We start from the raw sequence: 26,405 nt of genomic DNA, 5'->3' as shown, positions 1-26,405 counted from the left end.
TGTCTTACCTAAAACTTTCATGCTTAATCAGTATATTGTCATTTCTTCTTGAATTTCCCTGAATAAATATGAATACTTTCCTTTGAGAAATAATTCTCTCGAGGTTTTAAGATTGTGGGAATATTTGTGACACTCTTTTTTCCTTCTCAGAGTAGCTTCCAGCTTCCTAAAGTCTGACAAGAACCGGATAGGGAGCAGCTACAAGAAGACCATCTACAAGGAATATAGAGATGGTTCATACATGCAAGAAATAGCCAAGCCTGCTTGGCTGGGATTCCTGGGGCCAGTGTTATGGGCTGAGGTGGGTGATGTCATCAGTATCCACCTGAAGAATTTTGCCACTCGTCCCTACACCATCCACCCCCATGGTGTTTTCTATGAAAAGGACTCAGAAGGTAAATTAGTCAAAATATGTTTCCTCCTGCCTGCAACATATATCACTTTTACTTTGCAATCTGAGAGAAAGGAGAGATGTACGTGAGGGTAGTATTTCTTCTTTATTGTTCTGATGTGGCAGAGATAAAGAGATAAAGCACTTCTGTTATCATTTATGTTTTTCATACTCCGTGTGAGTTTTGGAAAGTCATTGCCCCAATCTGGATCTCATATTCTTTATTAAAAATGTGAAAAGTTTTCCCATTATCTTTAATGACATTCCCATAAAATATGTGACTGTGATTTGAAACAGAAGAGTGTGTTGTGATTATAAGACTAGTGTCACAGTCTTCCAAAAGAGGAAATTAATTTTATGTATCTGTATTTCTAATATTTTGGGCTCAATTGTCTAAAACATTGCTATATAAAGCCGTGAGTAAGAAGGATAGAGAAGGAAGTGAGAAGGTACTGAATTGATCACACACTTCCTCTATGATCTTGGGCAAATTATTTTCTTTCATTTTTTTTTCCATAAAATGGGGGTTGGGGGTAGACCAACTGGTCATTAAGTTGTTGTTAGACTGAAATACTGTAACTGCTTTCTATATTTCAGAGTGCTTAACATTAAGTTTGCCCTTGCCTGTATGCCACCACATTTTCACTAACACTCTGTAGCGCGTTACATGACCACATTCTTTTCCAAATTGTCTGCTGCCTCTTCATATTGTTGATATGAAATTTGTGATTTTTGTATATAGATATTACCAGAAACTGTGCCTCTTCTAGCTGTTAGGAATGTTGTGTTACACCTTAGACCTCTATGTTCCAGGCTCCCTCTTACACATCCTGGGATTGGTATATGCAATTTCCTTTTCTAGGCTCTCTATACCCAGATGGTACCTCTGGTCATATGAAAGCTGATGACTCTGTTCAGCCTGGCGACAGTTACATCTATAACTGGACCATTCCAGAAAGCCATGCACCCACTGATGCTGACCCAGCATGCCTCACTTGGATTTATCATTCTCATGTAGATGCTCCACGTGACATTGCAACTGGCCTCATTGGGCCTCTTGTCACCTGTAAAAGAGGTATTTCCCATAAGGGTGAGCTAAGCATGCAGTTTGGGATGTTTCTAGGAAACAGCAATATAGTGAAATACCTACATAATGAGCAGCAGCCCTATGATTTAAACACTTATTTCTTTGCAAGGATAAACTTTATCAAACTCCTTTTCTATTATTTATGTTTTTATATTTCATTACCTCACCCCTTTTTAATAATTTTTAAAGAATGCTTACTTATGCATACAGAATACTTACTTACTTATGTATACAGAACTGGGGTATAGGCCAGAGGTGCAGGGGAAGTGTGTGTGTGAGAGAATTCACCAGAGACACAGTGGGGGAGCAGAACAGGCAAATGAAGGAAGTACACTGCTGAGGGGGACAGTGGGCAAGACCGGAGTGGTCTGCTGCACCATTGTGGGTCACCTCCTGGGCCAAGATGGAACTCACATTGAAGAGGCTGCAGATAGCTTGCAGTGCTCTGTCCTAAACCATTGTGCCACCAGGGAGGGCCTCATTAGCCCTTTAAAAAAAATTGGCTCAGTACTCTCCCTGGTGGTTCATTGGGTTAAAGCACCGCATTATGAAGCACTCCAAAGCCATTGCAGCATGAGTTCGACCCCCACCAGGGAGTTGACCCACATGGCATGGCAGACATCTTCTGACCCACCCACTACTCCCTTCAGCAGTGTATTTCAGTAGATCTGCCTGTTCCTGTTCCCATTCTGTCCCTGGTGAATCTTCTCACCCACCACACCTCTAGCCTATACCCCAGTTCTGTAAACATAAATAAATAAATCTTAAAAAAAAAATTGGCACACTCCCTGGTGGTGCAGCAGGATAAAGCACAGCACTAAGATGCTAAAGTCACTTCAGCATGAGTTTGATCCCCTCTGTCCTGGAGGTGATCCACATGGCGCAGCAGGCCTCTCCTGCCACCCATTGTTCCCCTCAGCTGTGTACTTAGTCAATTTGCCTGTATTGCTCCCTACTCTGTTTCTAGTGAATCCTCTCACCTCTGGCCTGTACCCCAGTTCTGTATGCACAAATAAATAAATCTTTTTTAAAAAAATTGGCCCAACAAAGCAAAACAAATTTCTTACTTTTTTGTCTTTTATTATTTCGCTTTTAAAACTTGATAATTATGGGAATCATAGCATACAGAATTAAGGTGTGTGGTAATAGCTTAAGTGTGGATAGGACGGAAAGTATAGTTATCAATGTTTGTGTAGAGTTCTAGATTTTGTTGAGCAAAGGGTATGTTTAATATGCAGTCAGGACTGAAAACCTGAGTGTTGTAGGAATGTCATCAAGTTGAGGCCCTGGTTGAATAGATAGGCATGGATGTTGGGAGGGAATTATTCCAGATCCTGTATGTTCCACCATCAAGTGTATTTTTTAAATATTTTTTATTTATGCATAAAGAACTGGGGTACAGGCCAGAGGTGCAGATACAGTGAGAGGATTCACTAGAGACAGAACAGGCAGATCAGTGAAGTACACTGCTGAGGGTAGCAGCAGGCAAGACAGAAGAGATCTGCTGTGCCATGTGGGTCACCTCCATGGCCGGGGATTGAGCTCACACTGAAGCAGCCACAGCTAGCTTGCAGTGCTGCTTCCTAATCCATTTTTCCAGTAGGGAGGACCTCCATCATCAAGTGTTAAGCTCAAAGGAACAGGTGGTTTTGTCTGAGGAGATTGTAAATTTACATTAGCAGCAGAAGGTTCTATCTTATTTGCTGTTGTGGATAGACTTTTAAAGCTACCTTTCTTTATCCCTTTCTTATGCATACCCCTTGCAGTTTATTGTTGATAAGGAAAGGAGATTCTCAAAGGCACTTTTCTTGCTTTCCTCAGGAACCCTGGATAAGAACAACCCTCCTCAGCGGCAGGATGTGAACAGTGATTTCTTCCTTCTTTTCAGTGTGGTTGATGAAAACCTTAGCTGGCATATTGATGAGAACATTGCTACTTACTGTTCAGATCCTTTTACAGTAGACAAAGAAGATAAGGCCTTTCAGCAGAGTAATAAGATGCATGGTGAGCTGAAAGAAGATGGTCACACTCTGACAGTGTATACTAAGAGAGGGTCTTACTAGGACTATTGGGTGCTTTAACTTGCTAGATATTTTTTCAATCTTCACAAGGACCAAGAGTGGTACATTACTTTTCTGTTTTACTTATAAGAAAACAGACTCCAGGATTATGCAACATATGAATGACACCACTAAAATTCCAGCCCTAATCTGTTCAACTGCATAGGTTGCACTCTTGCTAATAGGCTACCCTGCAACCTTATGTGGAATAATCAAGGCAGTTGACTCCAAAGTCATATATTATCTGCTTAATCGCTTGTCCACTAATGTAATTCATTAACTATCTTTTGATTCTAAAAAGATGCAAGCTGGGAATTTACCATCTTAATTAAGTTGAAATTAAACTACAGTCACAAAAACTCTGAGGCAAGTTCAAAGAATTGATTTTGAGAATAGAATCAAGTTGATTTTTCTTTTGTTTAATTAATAGAAATATTTAGTTTCATGAGGTGACATAGGTGAGCTTAAGATTAAACAGTACTGAGTGGAGGTAAAACTCAGAGGAATGCTATAAGAGATTGGTTTGATTGTTCAAGTTTCTCTTGGTTTCTATACCAATTGCAACTATGCTAATTAAAATTTTGGAAGAAAATAATAGATTGCAAAATAAGCTTCATATCTTACATAATTTTCTCAGATTGCTGGGTTGGAATATCGGTTTGCCATTTAATAGTTTCATAGCTTTTGGAAAGAAGTAGTTTGCCTCCCTGAGCTTGATTTTCTCACTCTCTCTCTTTTTCATAAGATAACTGCTAGGCTATTTGTGAGATTTAAATGAGTTAATGTTTATGGTCATTCATCATAGTGTGCTTAAAAAAACTCATCTTAATGTTATATATTATTATTGCCTTCTCCCATTAATGTATGGTTTCCTAATGCTGATATTTTCTTGGATTTTCTTTTGCAGCAATCAATGGTTTTGTCTTTGGGAACTTACCAGAATTGAGCATGTGTGAGCAGAATCGTGTGGCCTGGCATTTATTTGGCATGGGCAATGAAGTAGATGTCCACACAGCTTTCTTCCATGGACAGATGCTGAATATACGGGGTCACCACACTGATGTGGTTAACCTCTTTCCAGCTACCTTTGTGACTGCTGAGATGGTTCCCCAAGAGCCTGGTACCTGGTTAATTAGCTGTCAAGTGAATAGTCATTTGCAAGGTGAGAGCCAATATAGCTGAACCTTGAGATATAGAAGAAAGGTAGCAATAATCATCATCAGAATCTTTATTTATGCCTGAAGCCTTAAGAGAGGTTTTTTAGGCAAAACAACTAGGTTTAAAAGATAGAACACAATACTAGTATTCTGGGGACATGTATTCTCTCTTGGCTCAGGCAGTGAGGTGTTCTTTTTTTAAGATTTATTTTTATTTATTTATGCATATAAGCACTGGGGTATAGGCCAGAGATGTGTGTGGGGTAACAGGTCTGACAGAGACAGAGGTAGAAGCAGAGCAAGCGGAAATACACTGCTGAGGGGAGCAGCAGATGGATTAGGAGAGGTCTGCCACTCCTGTGGGTCATCTCCCTGGCTGGGGAACTAACTCATGCTGCAGTGGCTGTGGAGAGCCTCACAGCACTGCACTTTAACCTGTTTGCATCGCCAGGGAGAGCCTAACAGGGGGTAAAGTGCTAAAGGGTTATCTTGGGAACACATCTCTGGACTGACTTACCACATTTCTAGCAAAAAAATGGTTTAGGGATAGATAAATGGACTTTTAAACTGCTTTTTAAAATTAGAAGTCTAAAGAATTAAGACTTGGCATTATTTGTGATTTATTGGACAGGGAATGAAGAAGGTTATTTAAAGAGAAATAAGATTTCTGCAGGAGTTCATGGAATATTGTGGGCAAACAGCAACAGTCTAGTTGAAACCCAAAAGTAATAGAGGTAGAAGTTTGGTACAGCGCACTGAAGAGTATCAAAGGAGAGGAAGAATTTATGAGACAATGGAAAGAGTACTAAGAAAATAATTAGAAGTTTAATAATATTGTCTTAATTCTCTGAAAAACTGACTGCATGACTTTGGAAAAGTCAGTTCCTACTTTAAGGCCTCCTTTTCCACATCTGTAAAATATGGGATGTGTTCTAAAGCTTCTCCAGGGTCTTTTTGTGTTCTCACTTTCTGGAATTATTTGATATATGGTATATTAGATGGGTGTCAGAAAAGTGATATGCAAATATGAGTAAGTAGATTTGAGTAGATGAAGAGTTATAGATTGGTGGGATAATAAATCACTTGTCATAGATATGACCAGTATGGGCAGTTACATTTGATCTATCATCCAGGGTCTGCCACTGGTCCCAAAGATGCCTCAGTAAGAGAATGTGAATGTGGATGGAGGTTAGGGATTCAGAATGATAGTTAAGAAGGACAAGTCTAGATTTGAATCCTGTTTCCACCAGTTGTTTACCTTTGGTAAGTCATGGTGCTTCTCTAAGCCTCTGTTTCTTCATCTAGGGATTGCAATATTTATTGCTACTTTGTAAAGTTATAACGAATTTTCTGAGAAATATTATTATTATTTTTTTTTAAAGATTTATTTATTTATTCATACAGAACTGGGTACAGGCCAGAGGCTCAGGGGCGGTGAGAGGCTTCACCAGAGACTGAGTGGGGAGCAGAACAGGCAGATCAACGAAGTACACTGCTGAGGGAAGCAGCGGGCGGGTCAGGAGAGGTCTGGCTCGCCATGTGGTCTCCTCCAGGGCAGGCGGCAGGCGGGAATCGAACTCATGCGGAAGCGGCTTTAGATTCTCAGTGCTGTGCCTTAACCCACTGCGCCACCAGGGAGGGCCGAAATATTATTATTTTAAATCACAGAGACTAAAGGAATGATGAGACCAAAACAGTGGATGCAGAAAAAGTAAATAAGCATCTAATTTTCCATTAAAATCTAGAAACTTAAGTTGTAACTTCACCACTGATCAGCTGAGTAATGTTTGTCAAGTTATTTTACCTCTCTGATCCTCAATTTTTCTTCATCTACAAAAAGAGATATTATGATGAGAGCTGATAGAAATAACATGTAAATCACTTGACACAGAATCTGGTATATCATACATAATTAGCAAAAGTGAACAGCTTTACTCCTCTTTCTCTATACCTCTTATTCCTAATTTATAAATTTCTGATCCCCTTGGGGTGTTATGAGAAACAAATGATATAATGCACCTGAATGACCTTTATAAGTTGTCAGTCCACTATAAAGCAGTGTCATATATTACCATTAATCCTAATATAATATCCTCTATATTTGGAGACAGTGCTTAAAATGTACATTTTCCTGTAGTCCAAATCTGAAGCTACACATCCATGTGTAGAAGATATTCCATTGTTTTTGGAGAGCTTTCCCACTTAACAAATAACATACTTTTTTGTTTTAAACTTGTACTCCCAACAATTATGACCCCCAATTTATAAAACAGTGATTGAAGCTTAGATAAAGAAGTGATTTCCCTAAAGTCATTCAGATAGTGATAACGTGTGGATTTGATTTCAGGTATGCAACCTGACTTTAAACTCTGATATTGCTATAATGTAAGCTTTTTGAAGGGACAGCAATCAATGAGTATATGGTAATTGACCTTGGTAGTGAGCAGGTCAAGTACTGGTCTCCCTTTATCTCATCCAGGCTCTTGAAAAGTAAGACAACATGACCCATTTAGAGTTTAGGAGTAGATTCTACTGGAGAGTAAGAGAGGAAACATTAGAAGGATAAGGGTGGGTTGTCTGCATAGAAAGCCTTTCTAGTTGAATGGGCATATCAGTCACGATGTTCTTCTTCCAGATGGCATGCAAGCACTTTACAAGGTTAAATCTTGTTCCATGGTGCCACCTGTGAGTAGGCTCACAGGCAAAGTCCGGAAGTACTTCATTGGAGCCCGTGAGATTCAATGGAACTATGGTCCGATGGGACATGATGGAAGTTCTAGGAAGAATTTGAGGGAGCCAGGGAGGTAAGAGGCAGTGGGGTCCCTCTCCCCACATCTCACCAATCTCCAAAAACCTTTTGTTCCATCTTAGGATCTCTCACTTCATTTGGGTGTCAAAATCATTGTCAAGCTGGAGTGCAATTATACAACTGTTAGACAAATTATTGTGGCCCCCTGGAGAGATTGCTTGTAGGAATCTACAAAGCTTTATATAAGATGATTATGTCATCTCCAGCAAGGTAGCCAAGAAGAGTTTGAAATGTTTTCCTAATAAAATTCCAGGTCAATTCAGAAAAAGAATATTCAGGTTAGACCAAATTAGTTGAAATGACTTTTAAATCCTTCATTTTACTTATTTGCCTTCTTGATCCATCATTTTTCTTCCCGTACTCTGAAAGGGATATTTAAGCAGGGTTTTTATTTTTTTAATGTATTCTGGGAAATGGGAATATGGGAATAGAACTGACCTGTGGTCATTTGAGAAGAATTTTTCAGATTTCTCCTGCATTATCCATGACTCAGATGTGGGCAAGATGGAGCAGAGGGTTAGAACCCTATTAAATTGCTAGACTTTGATTTAGACCAACTCACTGGTCTATCCTTGTTTCTAGAACATTCACTGAAAAGGTTTTTGGTAGATGACTAGGAGACTCTATGAGGGAATATCCTAGAACTCCCATCATGGTTATTAATAATGGAATGAATCTACTCTCATAGGAAAGTAGTCACTTGGTCTCACTCAGCATGACTTTTAGGATCTCTAACTGAACTTTCTAATTTTGTGGGATTCATTTTGAAATAAAGGCTATTCTTGATTAAGGGGAGAATGGATCGTGGGAACCTGAGTATGACTGAAGACAGATTAAGACTGTATAACTTTGAAGGCAGAAATGTTCCCTAGAATTTATAACCAAGACAATTCCAGACTATTACAAAGAAAAAGATAAATTATTAAAAATATCCAAAAGTAACAGAAATTGTTTTCTCAGGAAATTAGTTCCCTGACCTTGGAAAGGCTCAAGCACTTATCTTTGGTGTCACCAGAGGAAAATTTACTGGGTGGAGAATAAGCTGATTGAACTTTGAGGTTTTTCCTAACCACAGAGAAATCTATTAAGTTGATGAAACCAAGGGAGATAGAGACATTATTTGATACATTATTAAATCATGCTTATACATTTGTATCCTTATATGCTAGTGTCTCAGAGAAGTTCTTTCAAAGGAGCTCCAGCCGAATTGGAGGAACTTACTGGAAAGTCCGATATGAATCCTTCCAAGATGAGACATTTCAGGAAAGGGTGCAGCTTGAAGAAGATGAGCATCTTGGAATTTTGGGTGAGTAATTCTTCACTTTTTAACTCCATTAACTAGAGCCAGCAAACTGGGAGAACTTAGAAACTAGAACATAGTGGTGGCACAGAGACACATTCTAGACACACATCTCCTGAAGTGAGTCCCAAGAGATGAGTGAAAAAGGATTTCACTCAATCCTTTGTGAAAGGGATTATGGGTATGAATGATTTTGCAAAACTAAGCTAAATATATTAAAATAATTTACTGTAGGACTTCTGAGAGCCTTGTATTAATTTTCATTCATCATGAATCTCCAAGATGGGAATAGAGGATATAGCATTTTTCATATTTACAACTGAACCCCTTTTCAGTAAACATCTGGTGTCATTCTTGCACTGATCAAACTTTGAGAATGATTTCTCTAGGTATATTTCTGAATCACTATCTAAGGCAGTAAGACTATCTCAATTTTTTGAAAAATTGGACCAGTAGCAGATATTGGCATGGCATGCAGACATAATAGCTATAGTGAGGAATCCAGAACAAAGCTTTAGAGACTGACCTGGGAAAAGGTATACAGAAGATCTAAAGCACAATAGAAATAGAATAGCAAGGTTATGTAAGGTTTAGTGACATCTTGAAAATAGAAACAAAATTGAACAGATAGAACAAAATTTTTGAAATGAAAGCAATGCAATAGAAATATTCTATGGATAGATATGTGCCAGTTGCTTATAAGAGTTAATTACATGGATAGTAGGTCTTACATCAGCTGGATAGGGAGATGTAATGAATACCTAAAGAAATAGAGTAGACATTATTAAAGTGCTATCATTAGCTGGTATTTTTATTCTAGTCTTTTTATTACTGAATTTTAAATAATGTGGTAAAAACACACATAATATTTATCATCTTAACCACTTTATGTGTACATTTCAGTAATATTAAATCATTATTAAATACATATATCCTTTTATATTGTAAAACTGGAACTCTATACCCATTAATAACACCTATTTTCCACTCTTCCAGCTCCTGGCAAATACTGTGCTATTTTCTGTACTATTTTTCACTAATCCAGGTATCTCAAATCATACAACATTTGTCTTCTTGTAAATGACTTATTTCACTTAGCATTATATCTTAAATGTTTATCTATGTTGTCACTTGTTGAAAAACTTGCTTTTAAAGGCTTAACTATGTGCCTTTTATTTATCAATCCTTTGATGAACGTGTGTTGTTTTCATATTTTAGCTGTTCTGAATAATGCTTCTATTAATATAGGTGTATAAATATATCTTCAAGACTGGGCTTTCAGTTCTTTTTGGTATATAACCCAAAGTCAAATTCCTGGAATCTATGGTAATTAAATATTTAGAATTTTAAGAAACCATAATTTCTGTAGCATTTTGTGTTCCTATCAAGGGTACACACACCCTTTATTGAGAGTAGCAATCCTAAAGAGTGTAATGTGATGCACTCTTAAAATAGGAAGCGATAGCCCTAAATGAAGATATGTACCACATGGACCTAATAGTTATCTATTGGGCACTGCTTCCCCCAAAAATGGAATACACATTTTTCTCAAGTGAACATGGATCATTCTCCAGGATCAACCACATATTTGGTTACAAGAAGACAGTAAAAAGTAGATGAAGATTGAAATCATACTAAGTATTGAAATTTTAACAATATTAATTCTTCCCATCCATGACCATTGGATATTATTTATTTATGTCTTCAGCATTATTTTACATTTTTCATTATGCAAGCAAGTCTTTCATACCCTGGGTTAATATCATTCTTAAGTATTGTATTAATTTTTAAATTTTTAATTATTTATCTGTATATCTATTTACATTGTTGTACATTTTAAAACAATGTTTGCTTTCCCCTTCCACAATTCACCCACCCAGCAACAACACAGTCCCCTGTGCTCCTCACTCCCTCCTTCCTATCCTTCTCGCTCCCCTTTCCTACAGGATATTTTTGGTTTATAATCGTCTGCTCGTTTGTTTGTTTTGTATTGTTATTATCCCCCCCCTTATATTCCTCCCATAAGCAAAACTACTGAATATTTTTCTTTTTGACTTATTTCACTGAGCATGATCCTTTCTACCTCCACCCATGTTGCTGTAAATGGCATGAGTTTATTTTTTATGATTGCTGAATGCTTTATTACTTTTGATGTTATTTTTAATAAAATTGTTAGAGTATAGAATCCGTTATTCTATTAAAGAAATACAGTGATGATTCTCATGTGCTGACTTTATATCCTACTACTTTGCTGAACTAATTTATTACTTCTAACAGGTTTTTTTTTAATAAAGACATTTTTGGATCTCAAGTAAGATCATCTCATCTGCAAACAGTTAATTTCACTTCTCTTTAAATTTGGATTAATTTTATATATTTGTCTAAATTATCCAGTAATATGTTACTAGAAATGTTGGATTCCAACATCTTTTCCTTATTCCTAATTTCAGAGAAAAAAGTTTTCAGTCTTTAAATGGATATGATATTCACTATGGGTTTTTCAAATATTGCTTTTATTATGTTGAAATAATATCCTTTCATATATGTAGGTTTAAAAGTATTTCTCTTATGAAACGATGTTGAATATTGTCAGATGATTTTTCTGCGTGCATCGCATGAGCAGGTTATGTGCTGTTTCCCCCTTCATTCTTTTAATGTGGTGTATTGCTTTGATCAGTTTTCATATGCTGAACTATCCTTGCATTTCAGGAATAAATTCTACTTGGTTCTGTTGTGTAATTGCTTTAATATGCAGCTGAATTCAGTTTGCAACTATTTTGTTAAGAATTTTTATAGCACAATTCCTAAAGGGGTATTTGCCAATAGTATTCTTTTCTTGTAATGTTTTTGTGTGACTTCTGTATCAGTGTAATGCCTATTCAATAAAAAAGTGAAATGGTATGAGAAAAAAAATGTCTTATCTATTTAAATATTTAGTAAAATTCACCATGGCACACATCAGATACATTGCTTATCTTTGTTGGGAGATTTTTTATTATTAATTAAATTTCCTTACTAGTTACTGTTCTTCACCTTTTTTTTTTAAGATTTATCTTTTATGAATACAGAGTTGGGGTGCAAGCCAGAGGTGCAGGGACAGTGAGAGGATTCACCAGGGACAGAGTGGGGAGCAGAGCAGGCAGAACGATGAAGTACAGTGCTGAAGGGAGCAGTTGGCGAGACAGGAGAGGCCTGCCACGCCATGTGGGTCACCTCCTGGGCTGGAGATCAAACTTGCACTGAGGTGGCTGAGGCTAGTTTACAGTGCTCTGTCCCAACCTGTTGTGCTATCAGGGAGGGCCCTATTCTGTTTCTTTATGATTTAGTCTTGATAGGTTGCCTGCTATAGGAATTTATCAGTTTCATCAGGTTTATTCACTTTTGAGCACAAAATCAGCCATAGTGCTCTTTTAATCTGCTAATTTTGTTAAATTGGTGGTGGTGTCCCCAGTTTCATTTCTATTTTGAAAATTTTTATATTATTTTCTTCTTAGTTCATCCAGATAAAATTTTCTCAATTTTTTGATGTTGTTTGAAGAACCAACTTTTTCTTTATTGTTTTTCTAATTATATTTCATTTATCACGATTACCACTATTGTTGCTATTATGCTTCCTCCATTCTGCAAGCTTTGGATTTATTTTATTTTATTTTATTTTTTAATTTTCTTAAGTTGTAAAGTTTTTTTTTAATTTGGCATATTTTTGTTTTTTAATGTAAGTGTTTGTAACTTTAAAATATACACTTAGCACCACTGTCAATGAATCTGATATGTTTTGGTATATTGTGTTTCCATTTTCATTTGCTCTTTGTATTTTCTAATTTCCCTTGTGATTTCTTCTTTGGTCCATTGGTTGGTTAAAAATGTGTTGTTTAATTTCCACAATTTTGTGACTTTTCTGTTTCCTTCATTTATGGATTTCTAACTCTTAATCCCAATTTGATTCGAGAAAAAAACATTTTTTAAAAATTATTGACAATTGAGGGTCTAAAATCTATCTGGGAAAGTATTCCATATGAATTTCAGAATATGAATTCTGTTGTGGCTTATAGTTTGTTGCTTTTTTTTAAGATTTATTTATCTGTGCATACAGAACTGGGGTACAGGCCAGAGGTGCAGGGGTGGTGAGAGAATTCACCAGGGACAGAGTGGGGAGCAGAACAGGTGGACTGATGAAGTTCACTGCTGAGGGGATCAGTAGGTGAGCCAGGACATGTTTGCCATGTGGATCACCTCCAGTTCAGGCAGGGATCAAACTCATGCAGAAATGACTTTAACTTCTTAGAGCTGTGCTTTAACCTGCTGTGACACCAGGGAGGGCCATGGCTTATAGTTTTATATGTATGATAGATATAGTGGGTATATTGTATTGTATAAATCTTCTATTTCTTTATTTACTTTTTTTTCTGGTTGTTATATTCTACTCTGATCTGAATAATGGTCTCCTTAGTCTTTGAGCAGATGTGGGCCTTTAGGTATACAAATTGAGTTGAAACAAGTCAGAAACTCAGAAATATGGTTGGAGATAGAGTAGCGCTCAGGTTCTTACCTTGGTACTTCTGACTTGTCTTTACAGTCACCTAATCTATGTTGAATGTGGTGGGAAGGGAATAAATGAAAATTCCAGATGTCGTGTCTAGATATATGGTATAATATATGATTCGAGGTCCAGATATATGGTATAATAATTGTTCCTTCTCCAAATTGGTTTGTGATTTAGGCAAGGTCAGATTTTTTGATGGATTCTACCCTGAAATAGGAGCTCAAGCAATAAAAGTAGTGGAAATAAGTGTAGGTTAGAAGAAATTCCTGACTTCAAGTCTGAGTTGTCATTTGTATTTGGGCAACTCATTTGTATCTCTCTGAATTGTAATTTTCTCAACATTAAAATGATGATTTCCCCTGTTCTTTTTACTTTGGAATCATGTTTGAAGATCCAAATGAGATGATGGATTTTAACGTGTTTTTATTACTGTAAATTGAAAATTACACTTAGAAAATATTGTTCTCATTATTGTGCAAATTTAAGAGTTCTCTATCTTTTCTACTTCTCTGCTTTTTCTCTTTTTCCCTCATGTCCACTCTCCTTGTCGTCCCTATTTTAATTCCCATTTTTTCTTCTTCCTATTTCCAGGGCCAGTGATCCGGGCTGAGGTGGGTGACACAATCTCTGTGATCTTCTACAACCGTGCCTCTCAGCCATTCAGCATACAGCCTCATGGAGTCTTTTACAAGAAAGACTATGAGGGAACTGTGTACAATGATGGTGAGTAAGACAGGGTTTACAATTAATGTGGGTTTTATATAATAACAGGTAGTTTTAGGTGACAAATAAATAAGGGAGGGAAGGTGAGAGGAGCTAGAATTATTTGTCATGTGTGTATGTTATTTAATGAATTCATGTTATAATGAGGTGGAACTGAGCTCAATAAGAACAATCTTTCAAATTTATTTAAATAAATTCAGATTATAAAAATAACATACATGATAGAACGTTTCTAAAAATGAAAATCTGGACCATCCCTGGTGGTGTAATGGGTTAAAGAACAACACTATGAAGCTACTGCAGCCACTGCAACACAAGTTTGTTCTTTGTCTTGGGAGGTGATCCACATGACATGGAATATGGCTTCTGACCCACCCGCTGCTTCCATCAGCAATGTATAAGTCAGTCCTCCTGTCCTGCTCCTCACTCTGTCTCTGGTGAATCCTCTCACCTCCCACACCTCTGGCCTGTACCCCAGTTCCATATGCATAAATAAATAAATTTTAAAAATGGAAACTATAAAATGAACATTCTAAATATGTTTCTATTATATTTTAATACATTTAAATGTTTTGTGTTTATCAAATATGTATAGATAGATAGATAGATAGATAAATAGATAGATAGATAGATAGATAGATAGATAGATAGATAGATAGATAGATAGATAGATAGATAGATGTTTAATCATAGGGTTTTCATAGTTTTGTATTTACTTACTGTTACATTGTTTCCATTTTCTCATACACTTATAATATATTTTAATGACTAGATAATACTACATCACATGGCCTTGCCATAATTTATTTACCTTACCTATTATTGTTGGACATATTGTTTTTTCATTTTTTTTTATTATTGTAAATCATGTGAATATATCTGGTTAGGATTGCTTCACAGAAGATAATCCTAAAAATAGGATTATTGTATAATTAACTTCTTTGGTTTTTTTTCTGAGCATATTAAATCATACTAATCCCATGCTAAAAAATATAAAAAATATTGAAAGTGTAAAGGGCATATTTGCTAATAAATCTGGAGTAAAATATCATTCTGCAAGGAAACTGGTACTGTAGTCTTTTCAAGAAATCAATGTCATGGGCCAAAATAAAGAGAACTTGCAAGTTTTGTTTTATATTGTATTCTTAAAAATAGCTTTAAAGAAATTTTAGAGATATTTGCATTTTTGGTTGAATTTTTTCTTTCAAGTTTATGTTGCAAATCTTACTATTTTGTGGGCATGTATCTTTTTAAGTCTCTTGATACATTCTGTCAGCATCTTTTTAAAATGAAATTGTCCTCATTCACACTGCTCTTTTTTAGATGAGTAAAACAAGTAGATGTGATCTGAACTCTCACCAGCACTGTGTGTTATAATTTGTAAAATCCTGAAACGCTGATGGCAAAAGTATTACGTAGCTATTTTCATTTGTGCTTACTAATTTTTTTAAAGTTGATTTATATTTTTGGATAAAAATAATAGTCTTAATAATATATTAAATAATAGCATATATTTAAATATTTTAATAATATATTTTGTTTACCTCAGCATATCTAAAATATCTGCATTTCAACCAATAATCTATATAAATGTTATTGAAATGTTTTATATTTTCAGTCATTTTTTTCTTTCATTACTTTTTAAATATGTGTAGACAAGTAGTTACTACCATTTATAGTTGCCCCCTCCTTATATGAAATTTTACATATTAAGATTTTTTTTGTGCCCAAGCTTTTAAAATTAGTATGTGTGGATAGCTCCATTGCAATAGCAGTGCTTTTGTGCTTTTTAATAGTTGCATAATAGTCCATTATGCCGATTTTTTTTTAATTTTTAATTTATGAATTGTTATTGAAGTACCATAGTTCCACATCCTTTCCAGTGTTTATGAAGTATAGGCTTTCTCCTCTCAGGTGTAGTTACCAGAGCTCTCCCAACACCAAAGCATGCACAGACATCCACCAAATTCCATTCTGTTTTCCCCTTTCCCAATTACTCATTCCTCCATCTCTTGTATCCCTTCTAAAATTGCATACCATGGTCAGTTTCAAAGGTTAGTTTTAGTTTGTTTTTTTGTCTGACCCTTTGTTTTTTCTACATCTCACCTGTAAGTGACACCACCAGTATTTATCTTTCTCTTTCTGGTTTATTTCTTTCATCATAATCTCTTCCAGCTCCATCCTTGTTCCTGCAAATGGCATGAATTTATCTTTTTTGATTACTGAATAGTAGTCCATTATTTACATATATCACATCTTGATTCACGCATATGTTTTTGTGCACTTAGGTTGATTCCATATCTTGGCTAGTTAAAATAGTGCTGTAGTAAACACAGAAGTACAGGTTCATTTTCAATTAGCATTTTCACATTTTGTGTGTATGTTTATAGATACCTAAAAATACAACTTCTGGGTCAAATGGCAGATCTATTTTCAGTTTTTTAAGAAACTTCCATAAGGGCTGGACCAGTTTACATTCTCAAGAGCAGTGAACTTCTTCTTTTTATTTTTTCATGTGCCTATTGGCCATCTTTATGTCTTCTTTGGAGAAGTATCTATTTAACTCCTCTGCACAATTTTTTCAGTTGGGTTATTTGTTTTTTTTTCTTTTAAGTTGTATGAATTCCTTATAGATGAGTTATTGTCAGACATATGATGTGCATATATTTACTCTCATTAATTAAAGTATCTCTTGGTTTTAGTTTATTTTGCTGTGCAAATTTTTATAATTTGATGCTCTTTTTATTTTATTTTTTCCTGGGGAAAAATTCAAAAATATCTCAGAAGCTTATTTCATGAGGTCTTTCACTTGTGTTTTCTTTTACATATTTTATGGTGTTAGGTTTTATATCCAAGTCTTTTTACCCATTTTGGGATATTTTTTGTGTCTGTTGTAAGATAGTAGTCTAATTTCCTCCTTCTGCATGCAGCAGTTTAATTTTCCCTACACCATAGATTGAAGAAGTTTTCCTTGTTCCAGTATATTTCTTCACTCTTTTCTTGTCCTTATATGTGTGAGCTTATTTCTGTGTTCTTGGTGCTATTTCATTGGTCTATGTCTTTGATTTTGTTCCAGTACCATTTGGTTTTAATGATTATGACTTTAGTTTGATGTCTGGAAGTATACTGACACTAATTTATCCTTCTTTGTTAGAATAGTTTTGACTGTTATCTTTATTTTTAATCCCATCCCATATGAATTTCAATAATGTTTGTTCCATTTCTTTAAAGAATACAATTGAAATTTCCATTGGATTTCACTAAATCTATAAGTTAATTTGGGTAATAGGCCATTTTAACGATGTTAAGTCTTCCAATACATGAGCAAGGGATATGCTTCTACTTATTTGTGTTTTCCTCTATTTCCTTTAACGATGCTATATAATTTCCCTTGTGTAGGTCCTTCTCTTTTTTTTATTAGCTTTATTCATAAGCATCTATTTTTTATGTGATTATAAATGGGATGCTTTTCTTAATTCTTTCCTCTTGTAGCTCATTGTTTGCATATAGGAAAGCAACTGATATTTTGTCTATTGATTTTGTCACCTACACCTGGCTTATTTTACTTTTTCTGTGAAGTTTTTAGGGTTCTTTCTATATATTTGCATATAATCTGCAAATAAGTAGTTTTTATTTGTTCCCTACTTGGATTCTTTATATGTCTTTCCCTTGACTAATTGCCCTAGTAAGGCCTTCCAATAGTATGTTGAGTAGTAGTGGTATGTATGGATATCCTTGTCTTGTACCTCACCTTAGTGGAAAGACATTCAGTTTTTCTCCATTAATAATGATGCTACCTGTGAGTTTGTCATATATGGCTTTTACTATATTAGGTTATGTTACATTTTTTTCAAGTTTTTGAGTATTTTTCCTATAAATGGATGTTGGATCTTATCAAATGCATTCTTGACATCTATAGATATGATCATATGGTTTTTAGCTTTTATTTTATTGATATACTGAATGGCATTGATTGATTTTGAGATGGTGAGCCATCCTTGAGTCTCTGGTGTGTATTCCATTTGGTCAGGTTTGAATATTTTAAAAAATATATTTTTCATTGCATACTCGTTTAAGAAACATAGTCTTTTATATATATATATATATATATATATATATATATATATATATATACACACACACACACATATATATATATATATAATAGTTTATTTTTACATCATTTTGTGCATTTTTCCATCTCACTTGCAATCCCTTGGGCTTCCCATCACCAAATCACACATGTGCCATCACCATAGTCCAGTGCATTTCCCTCCCCCCACTGCTTTTGATCCCATTCTCCACTCCACCCACACAAAATGTCTCTGGTATATAGCTATTGAAAAAACTATAGTCTTTTAAATACAAATACACATATATGCATAACACACATATCCACACATATATGCATATAACACACACACATACAGAAAGAAAGAAAAAAAGCTATCCAATAATCTGAGCCATTCAAGATGAAACAAGATATGATGGCAAACAGTGAATATCATATGTCTGGAAATAATTAAGAAACTTATGGATTCAGAGTAGATAAGTGCAAGGGTATTTCAAATATGTTTTAAAGCTTTTTTAAATACATCCAAATGAGTTTGGAAAATTGAAAGTCTTAGAAGTGTAAGTATTCACAATTCATGTATAAATTAGTAGCAGAAACAGAAACCAAATTGCAGTCTCTTGAATTCTACAAAGGAGCTTTTCTAATATTCAATAATCCATGTTACTATTATCACTGCTGCTGTCTCAAAATTTGTAGTTTATGATATTCCAATTTTTGAAGCTGAAGACTGTCAGTCTAGCCAATATGAGTAACAATTCCATTGTTTTATTTCCAGGCACATCCCACCATGGCTTGGTGGCCAAGCCCTTTGAGAAAGTGACATACCACTGGACAGTACCACCACATGCTGGCCCTACTGCTCAGGATCCTGACTGTCTCACCTGGATGTATTTCTCTGCTGTGGATCCCATAAAAGATACAAATTCTGGTCTGGTGGGACCTCTTCTTGTGTGCAGGGCTGGTGCCTTGGGGTCAGATGGAAAACAGGTATCACTCAGACTTCTGGCTTGTAAACACTGCTGGTAGGAGGATGAGGCTTGGTTGCTTAATAGAACTGGGTTCTAGAGGTAAAGGAATAGAAAACAGAATAGCCAGGATATTGAGACAGAAATCAATAGCTGGTCACCTCATGTTATTTTGAATACTATTCATATACGTACAAATATATCTTCCTTAAATTTTATTACTTTCTCTTTAATATCATCTTATTATCTCACTTTTTAATCTCATTGGTTCTGAATCCTGGCTTAAAATTCCTAAATTGACTGCAATATTTTCTGTATACTTTCTTATTCAGGACAATGTTTCTAGCTATGTAACCTTGGGTAAGTTAGTTACCTCAGTTTCCTCATGTGAGGAATGGTTAACAGCAATGAAAGAAACCATCTTGGGTTTCTACGATTAATCAAAATAATCTACATAAATTATTTAAATGATGTGTAGTAAGTACCAACAAATGTTAACTATAACATTATATTAATAATAAAAAAGAATAAAATAATGTGTTAATTATTATAATTACTTTGTTTTATTTGGTAATCCCCCAAAATTACCTATACATACTTTCATCTTCTTCCTGCCACCCAGTAACTTCAGACTCTTCTACTACACTCTCCACTTTTTCTCCTACACTCCCTGCTTTTTCTTGATAATCCTTATCTGATGTCTCTTTCCTCCTCTCCAGTCCTATAACTTTATTCTGACCTCCTTTATTTACCTGCAATTTGATGATGCCTGAGGAAAATCTCTCTAGTAATAACTATAGCTCTAGGCAGAAGATATAGAGTTAACTCTGTGTATGGGAAAGAAGAAATGAATGAATTGTTGGCTCTACAACTGCAAAATACCCAATGGCTGAAATTTTGTCATTCTTCCCTTTTTCTTCCAATGGGCATAAAGAAAGGGGTGGATAAAGAATTCTTTCTCCTTTTCACTGTGTTGGATGAGAACAAGAGCTGGTACAGCAGTATCAATCAAGCAACTGCTATGTTGGATTCCCTGCTTCTCTCAGAGGATGTCGAGGGTTTCCAGGACTCGAATCGGATGCATGGTATGGGGAGTGCTTTTTCTCTGTGCTACAACTGAGATGTTTCAAGTAAAAATTAACCATAAATTTAATAATGGTCCATCCCTGAGAAAACACTGATCTGATTCCAAGTATCTGGGCTCAATCTTCCCAAGATGAGGAATAAAACATAAGATAGCAAATCTTATACTTAGGTCCTTTTGTGCCATGTCTTGTGTTACACAGTGTGGGGGACAGTAGAAAAAATGAAATTAGGAGTAACACAAGGAATGGACTAGAGAGTAAAGACAGTAAACTTGAATGACAGCATTCTAGTTTTATCTCCTCCTTTATCACCCACTACTCGTGCTCCTCAAACCCATACTCTAGTCAGTTGGTGCTCTTTTTCTCTTTGGGAGCATATCTTATACTTTTCTTATTTTGTGCTTTTTTAGTAATATGCACTCCACACTAAATATCCCTTCTTACGTTTTCTTTTAACCTTCAGTTAGTGGACATTAATTACATTATCAAATAATCTACTTAAAAGCTATCCCTTCGATGTAATCATTTCTTATCACTCACACCCAATATACTGACACATTCTTCTGAACTATTGTATTTTTCATTCTTTTTAATATCAAGTTTCATAATCCTCTCAATATTATAGCTATTTTTACATGATTTATGACATCTGCTACAATTATAGTCTTCTTAAAGGTTATTAGTGTATTGTTTATCTCTGTGTCCCTGTATGATAAAATATGCAATAAACATTTATTGAACTAGTGAACTACCAAATTAATTGCAAGGTGAATGAATGAGTGGGAAGCCATGACCCTGATTTGCTTGTTCCCAGCATTTTAAAAATGAGGTAAAACTAATGATACCACCAAAATAATTTCAAAACAATCCAAGGCAGGTTATAATTATGTATGAAATACCTTTTAAGTATCATAGACTTCAAAGGAAGAAAACATTATTAAGAAAAAACAAAGTAAAGCATTACTAGGAAATGTGAATGCTGAAGCTGGATCTTGAAGGCTGGAAAAATTTAGTCTCATGACATTACATATAAAGACATCAGAATCAGGAAGTTAGTAATGTTCCTGGCAACATCCCAATGGATTACCAAATATGGTTACTCACTAAAACTTGTTCCAGTGGATATGAACATTGAAATGGGGTTATTTTCAGGCAGGTTTCTCTGTTCTTTTGAGGGGTATGTTGATGGTAAGATGGGGTCAAGAAAAAGTGCAATGTCTTTTTGCTTCACTTGTTGGTTCCTAAAACTAGTCAGTTCTACCAGCTGGAAAAAAATAAAATAATTTTGCTAATCAAGTTCATTCAAATTTGAATATATGAAGTTCCTGATTAATACCAGGCAACATGCCAGGTGCTTGGGAAACCACACAAATTCAGGAAAAATTATATCCTTTCTGCCAGCTAAATCTAGTGTAGAAGATAAACTTGTAAGTAAAAAATAAGTGGACTCTGTGGTAAGTGGCTTGGCAGAATTGTGTATTTGGGAGAGGTTTCATGAAATCAGGATGAGGGTAATGACTCCTTCACATAGGAGGTGACACTTGATCTAAGGCATGATGTATGAGTATCAGGCTGCTGAAGGAATAATTTGTGTCAAGTAGAGGTAGTAGCATGTGAAAAGTCAATAAATGTTTCCTAACCACCTACCTTGATCTTGATAATACAGAGGTAGATAGAGATCACAGGATGATAGTATGTTTGCAGGGTTGCAAAGAGGCGAACAAACAAGTAGCAGGGATTGGTACCAGGGAGAACATTTCTTCTGTGTTTAGGGAGAGATGAGATCCAGAACCAGGGCAGTGCCAATAAATATGAAAAAAAAGTCAGATTGTAAATTATGGGAAGCCCCAATACTTCAACTTCATAGTAGAATGAGAACAATATAGAGGAAGGAATATTAGAGAGGTTTTAAGAGAACCAGGAAACTGTGGTGCTACAAAAGCCAAGGGAGGAGAGCTTTGCTTTTGTTTTTTAAAGATTTATTTATTTATGCATACAGAAATGGGGTATAGTCCAAAGGTGTGGGAAGTGAGAGGATTCACCAGAGACAGAGTGGGGAGCAGAACAGGTAGATGTACTGAAATACACTGCTGAGAGCAGCAGTGGGTGAGTCAGGAGAGATCTGCCACACCAGGTGGGTCACCTCCCTGACTGGGGATTGAAATCATGCTGCAATGGCTGCAGTAGTTTCATAGTGCTATGCTTTAACTCATTGTGCCACCAGGAGGAAAGTTTTAAGAGAGCAGGGATAGGAAAAGTTTATGTTTCTTTCTGTGTGAAGGATTTCTGTAGTGAAAAGTAGTTAAATTTTGTGGAACCTAATATAGGGTGACAGGAAGTGAAGACAGGGAGTCCAATTTGACCTCATGCCAAAAAGGCAGATCTTTATATACCTAAAATGACATAGGAAGAAGGCAGAAACATTGAGGATAACTGAAACTTGAACTTGTTAAAAATCAAGGTAAGTAACTAATTATATGCTTTGGCTGGTGCCTGAGTCATCTGGTCTCATCACCCCATCCTGTCTTGTCTTTTTGTTTTCCAGCCATTAATGGGTTTCTGTTCTCTAACCTGCCAAGGCTGGACATATGTAAGGGTGACACGGTGGCCTGGCACCTGCTTGGCCTGGGCACAGAGACTGATGTGCATGGTGTCATGTTCCAGGGCAATACTGTGCAGCTTCAGGGCATGAGGAAGAGCTCAGCCATGCTCTTTCCTCATACTTTTGCTATGGCCATTATGCAGCCAGACAATCCTGGTAAGTAAAGCTGGACTTAGGCTCATGGGGCTGTGATGGGAGAAGTGTGGTGCTGGAAAAGAGTAAAGAAGAGATCTATTAAGGAGCTCTATTAGAAAAATTTCAAATACCATTTTCCTTCTTTCACTTTGCTATGTACTCCATGTTCATGTTATTTTTCCCCCCAACTGCAAGCAGAATAAAGTGAAGAACTGAGGAAGCTTGCTTCTGAAACAATGGGGGGAAAGTAGGGATACTATTCAACATGAGGGTGGTTCTTACATAGGTGGGTGGACTTGACTACATAGATCCTTGAGAATAGATACCCATGACCACATAGAGATACTGTTTTTGGAAGCAATATCTATGAGATGTACTTATAAGCTCTTCCAATTCTGATATTCTGTGGGGGTTTCTGCAAAAGTGATGAGAGAGGAGTGGGGCATGTTATAACAGTTTGGGTACCAGAATCGGAACAAAGGAACTTTTAGACAAGATCTTCATTAATTGCCTGTTTAAATTTATCCTCCTCTCTCACCTTCTCTGTGGCTAGATTTTTCCACCACTCATTTCTCCTTTGATGAAGAATTCGGTACATTGCATTTTTCCCCTCAGATTCTAAGTACCTCTGAATTTTCATAATATAGCACTACATCTTTGTAGTACATAGGTATGTTTTTTCCCCAGTCAGTAGGTAACAATAGTGTTCATAAGAAAAATATTAAATAATCTGATATTTTCTATGTCCTTCTGATTTATTACAATTAGGGTAATCTCCTTTAGTTTTATACATGTTGCTGCAAATGGCAAGGTTTAATCTTTTTATTTTCAAAAATGTTACTATTATTGAAGTACAAATGCCAAAGAACCAACATTAACTGTAAATGTAAATGGACTAAACTCATAAATAAAAAGGATACAGAACAGCAGGCTGGATTTAAAAACAAGCTCCAACAAGGCTGTCCATCCTCATCACTGCTCTTCAATATATTACTGAAAGTCCTACCCAGAGTATTAAGACAAGAGAAAGACATCCAAGGAATCCAAATAGGGAGATGGAATTAAAGCTATCACTATTTGCAGACTATATGATAATTTATATAGAGAACGCCCCCAAAAAAACTCCACAGAAAAATTAATCAACCAGTTTAGTAAAGGGGAAGAATACAAAATAAAAACAAAAAATCAGTAGCCTTCCTATATGCAAATAATCTGAAGAACAAAAAAGGCGAGGAAACCATACTTTTGTTGTGTTTTTCTCTTTTTTATTAAATATATTAATATATATTTACATTGTTGTTCATTTTATTTATTTTTTATTTATTTTATTTTATTTTATTTTATTAGTTTATTTTTACATCTTTTTGTGTATTTTTCCATCTTGGTTGTAATCCCTGTGGACTTCCCACCACCAAGTCAACCATGTGCCATCACCATGGTCCCTGGCAACTTCACACCCCACTTTTGATCCCATTCCCCACTCCACCTCTGTAAAATGTATATGGTATATATTTGTTTGTTGGTTTTTCTTTTTTCTTTATTACAATTTATTTTTCTCCCCTATCTCCCCAGTCCTTGATGCTTCCGCTATGAGTAAACCATCGGTATTTTTCTTTTTCTTTCTGGCTTATTTCACTTAGTATGATACCTTCTAGCTCCATTCATGTTGCTGCAAAAAGCATGAGTTTATCTTTTTGATTGCTGAGCAATATTCCATTGTGTATATGTACCACATCTTTTTAATTCAGCCATTTACTTATGGGTATTTGGGATGATTCCATGCCTTTCCACTGTAAATAGAGCAGCAATAAACATGAGTATGCAGGTATCTTCTTGAATCAGTGTTTTTGTGTCTTTTGGGTAAATACCTAGGAGTGGGATTGCTGGGTCATGGAAGCTCCATGTTTAGCAGTTTGAGGAACCTCAAAACAGTTTTCCATAGTGGTTGTACTAGTTTGCATTCCCACCAGCAGAGCAGGAGAGTTCCATTTTCTCAACAATCTCACAAAGATTTGTTGCTAGATGTTTAAGGTGTGCCATTCTCACTGGGGTGAGGTGGTATCTCATTGTGGTTTTAATTTGCATCTCCCTTATTATGAATGATATTGAATATTTTTTCATATTCTTGTTGGCCATCTGCATTTCCTCTTTGCAGAAGTGTCTTTTTAGATCTTCTGCTCATTTTTGAATGGGCTTGTTTATTTTTGGTGAGTTTCATCAGTTCTCCATATATTTATGTGATCAATCATTTATCGCTAGTTTTGTGTGAGAATTTTTTTCCCAATCAGTGGGATGTCTGTTTGTTTTTTATAATGTCTCTTTTGCTCTACAGAAGCTCTTTAAATTGATGTTTTCCCAGCTATTTATCCTTGCCTTCACTTTTGTGGCATTGGGTGCTCTATCTTTAAAGATGTCACTGAAGTGTATGTCGTTTAGTGTTTGGCCCATCTTTGCTTCCAGGTATTTTATGGTTTCCGTTCTTATGTCTAGGTCTTTAATCCACTTTGAGTTCATTTCTGTGTGTGGTGTGAGGCAGTGATCTAGTTTCAATTTTTTGCATGTAGCTTCCCAGTTTTCCCAGCACCATTTGGTGAACAAACTTCCTTTGTTCCATTGTAACTTCTTTGCTCCTTTGTCAAAAATTAGCTGCCCATAAACCTGTAGGTTTATATCTGGGTTTTCTATACGAATCCACTGGTCTGTATGTTTGTTCTTATTCCAGTACCATGCAGTTTTCATTATTATGGCTTTGTAGAATAGCTTGAAGTTTGGGTTTGTAATGCCTCCGTTCTCTTTCTTCTTAGTCATGAGAGTTTTGGCTTTTTGAGGTCTTTTGTTTTTCCATATGAATCTCATCAATATTCTATTTCTTTGAATAATGTCATTGAGACTTTTACTGGATAACATTAATCTGTATATCACTTTTGGCAGGATGGCCATTTTGATGATTTTAATTCTCCCAATTCATGAGTGGAGGATGTCTTTCCATTTCATGGTGTCTTCTTAAATTTCTTTTAACAGTGTTTTGTAATTTTCTTTGTACAGTTCTTTTACCTCTTTTTCTTCTTTTTTTAATATAATAGTTTATTTTTACATCATTTGTATTTTTATTTTTCATTTCAATTGTAATCCCTGTGGGTTTCCCATCACCAAGTCACCCATGTGCCATCACCATAGTCCAACGCACTTCCCTCCCTCCACTATTTTTTATCCCATTCCCCACTCCACCCCAATAAAATGTCTCTGATATGTGGTTGGTTGTTATTATTATTATTTTCGTGCCTTGTCCATTATACACCTGCTATGAGTGAAATCATCCAGTATTTTTCCTTTGCTTTCTGGTTTAACTCACTAAGCATGACCATTTCCAGCTTCATCCAAGTTGCTACAAAAGACATGTGTTTCTTTCTTTCTTTCTTTCTTTCTTTCTTTCTTTCTTTCTTTCTTTCTTTCTTTCTTTCTTTCTTTCTTTC

The 26,405-nt window shown here is 35.7% G+C and overlaps 1 protein-coding gene across 2 annotated transcripts in view; it reads left to right on the top strand.

Annotated features, from left to right (window-relative positions):
- HEPH (hephaestin) overlaps nucleotides 1–26,405 on the top strand; it is a 90,039-nt gene that overhangs the window by 2,016 nt on the left and 61,618 nt on the right. Inside the window, exons 2-11 of one of the 2 annotated variants that reach the window (XM_012733919.1) lie at nucleotides 151–395; nucleotides 1,254–1,466; nucleotides 3,300–3,482; nucleotides 4,446–4,700; nucleotides 7,331–7,499; nucleotides 8,674–8,810; nucleotides 13,939–14,070; nucleotides 18,921–19,132; nucleotides 20,045–20,195; nucleotides 22,741–22,953. In XM_012733919.1, the coding sequence (XP_012589373.1) occupies nucleotides 151–395; nucleotides 1,254–1,466; nucleotides 3,300–3,482; nucleotides 4,446–4,700; nucleotides 7,331–7,499; nucleotides 8,674–8,810; nucleotides 13,939–14,070; nucleotides 18,921–19,132; nucleotides 20,045–20,195; nucleotides 22,741–22,953 (1,910 nt within the window). The remainder of the gene's footprint in view (nucleotides 1–150; nucleotides 396–1,253; nucleotides 1,467–3,299; nucleotides 3,483–4,445; nucleotides 4,701–7,330; nucleotides 7,500–8,673; nucleotides 8,811–13,938; nucleotides 14,071–18,920; nucleotides 19,133–20,044; nucleotides 20,196–22,740; nucleotides 22,954–26,405) is intronic. The other variant, XM_012733920.1, reaches the window with a different exon arrangement.

Source organism: Condylura cristata, unplaced genomic scaffold (assembly GCF_000260355.1).
Source record: "Condylura cristata isolate star-nosed mole 26May11 unplaced genomic scaffold, ConCri1.0 scaffold00043, whole genome shotgun sequence".
In the NCBI taxonomy this organism is placed as follows: Eukaryota; Metazoa; Chordata; class Mammalia; order Eulipotyphla; family Talpidae; genus Condylura; species Condylura cristata.
Note: the sequence above shows the minus strand (reverse complement) of the source record. Positions and strands in the feature narration are given on the sequence as shown.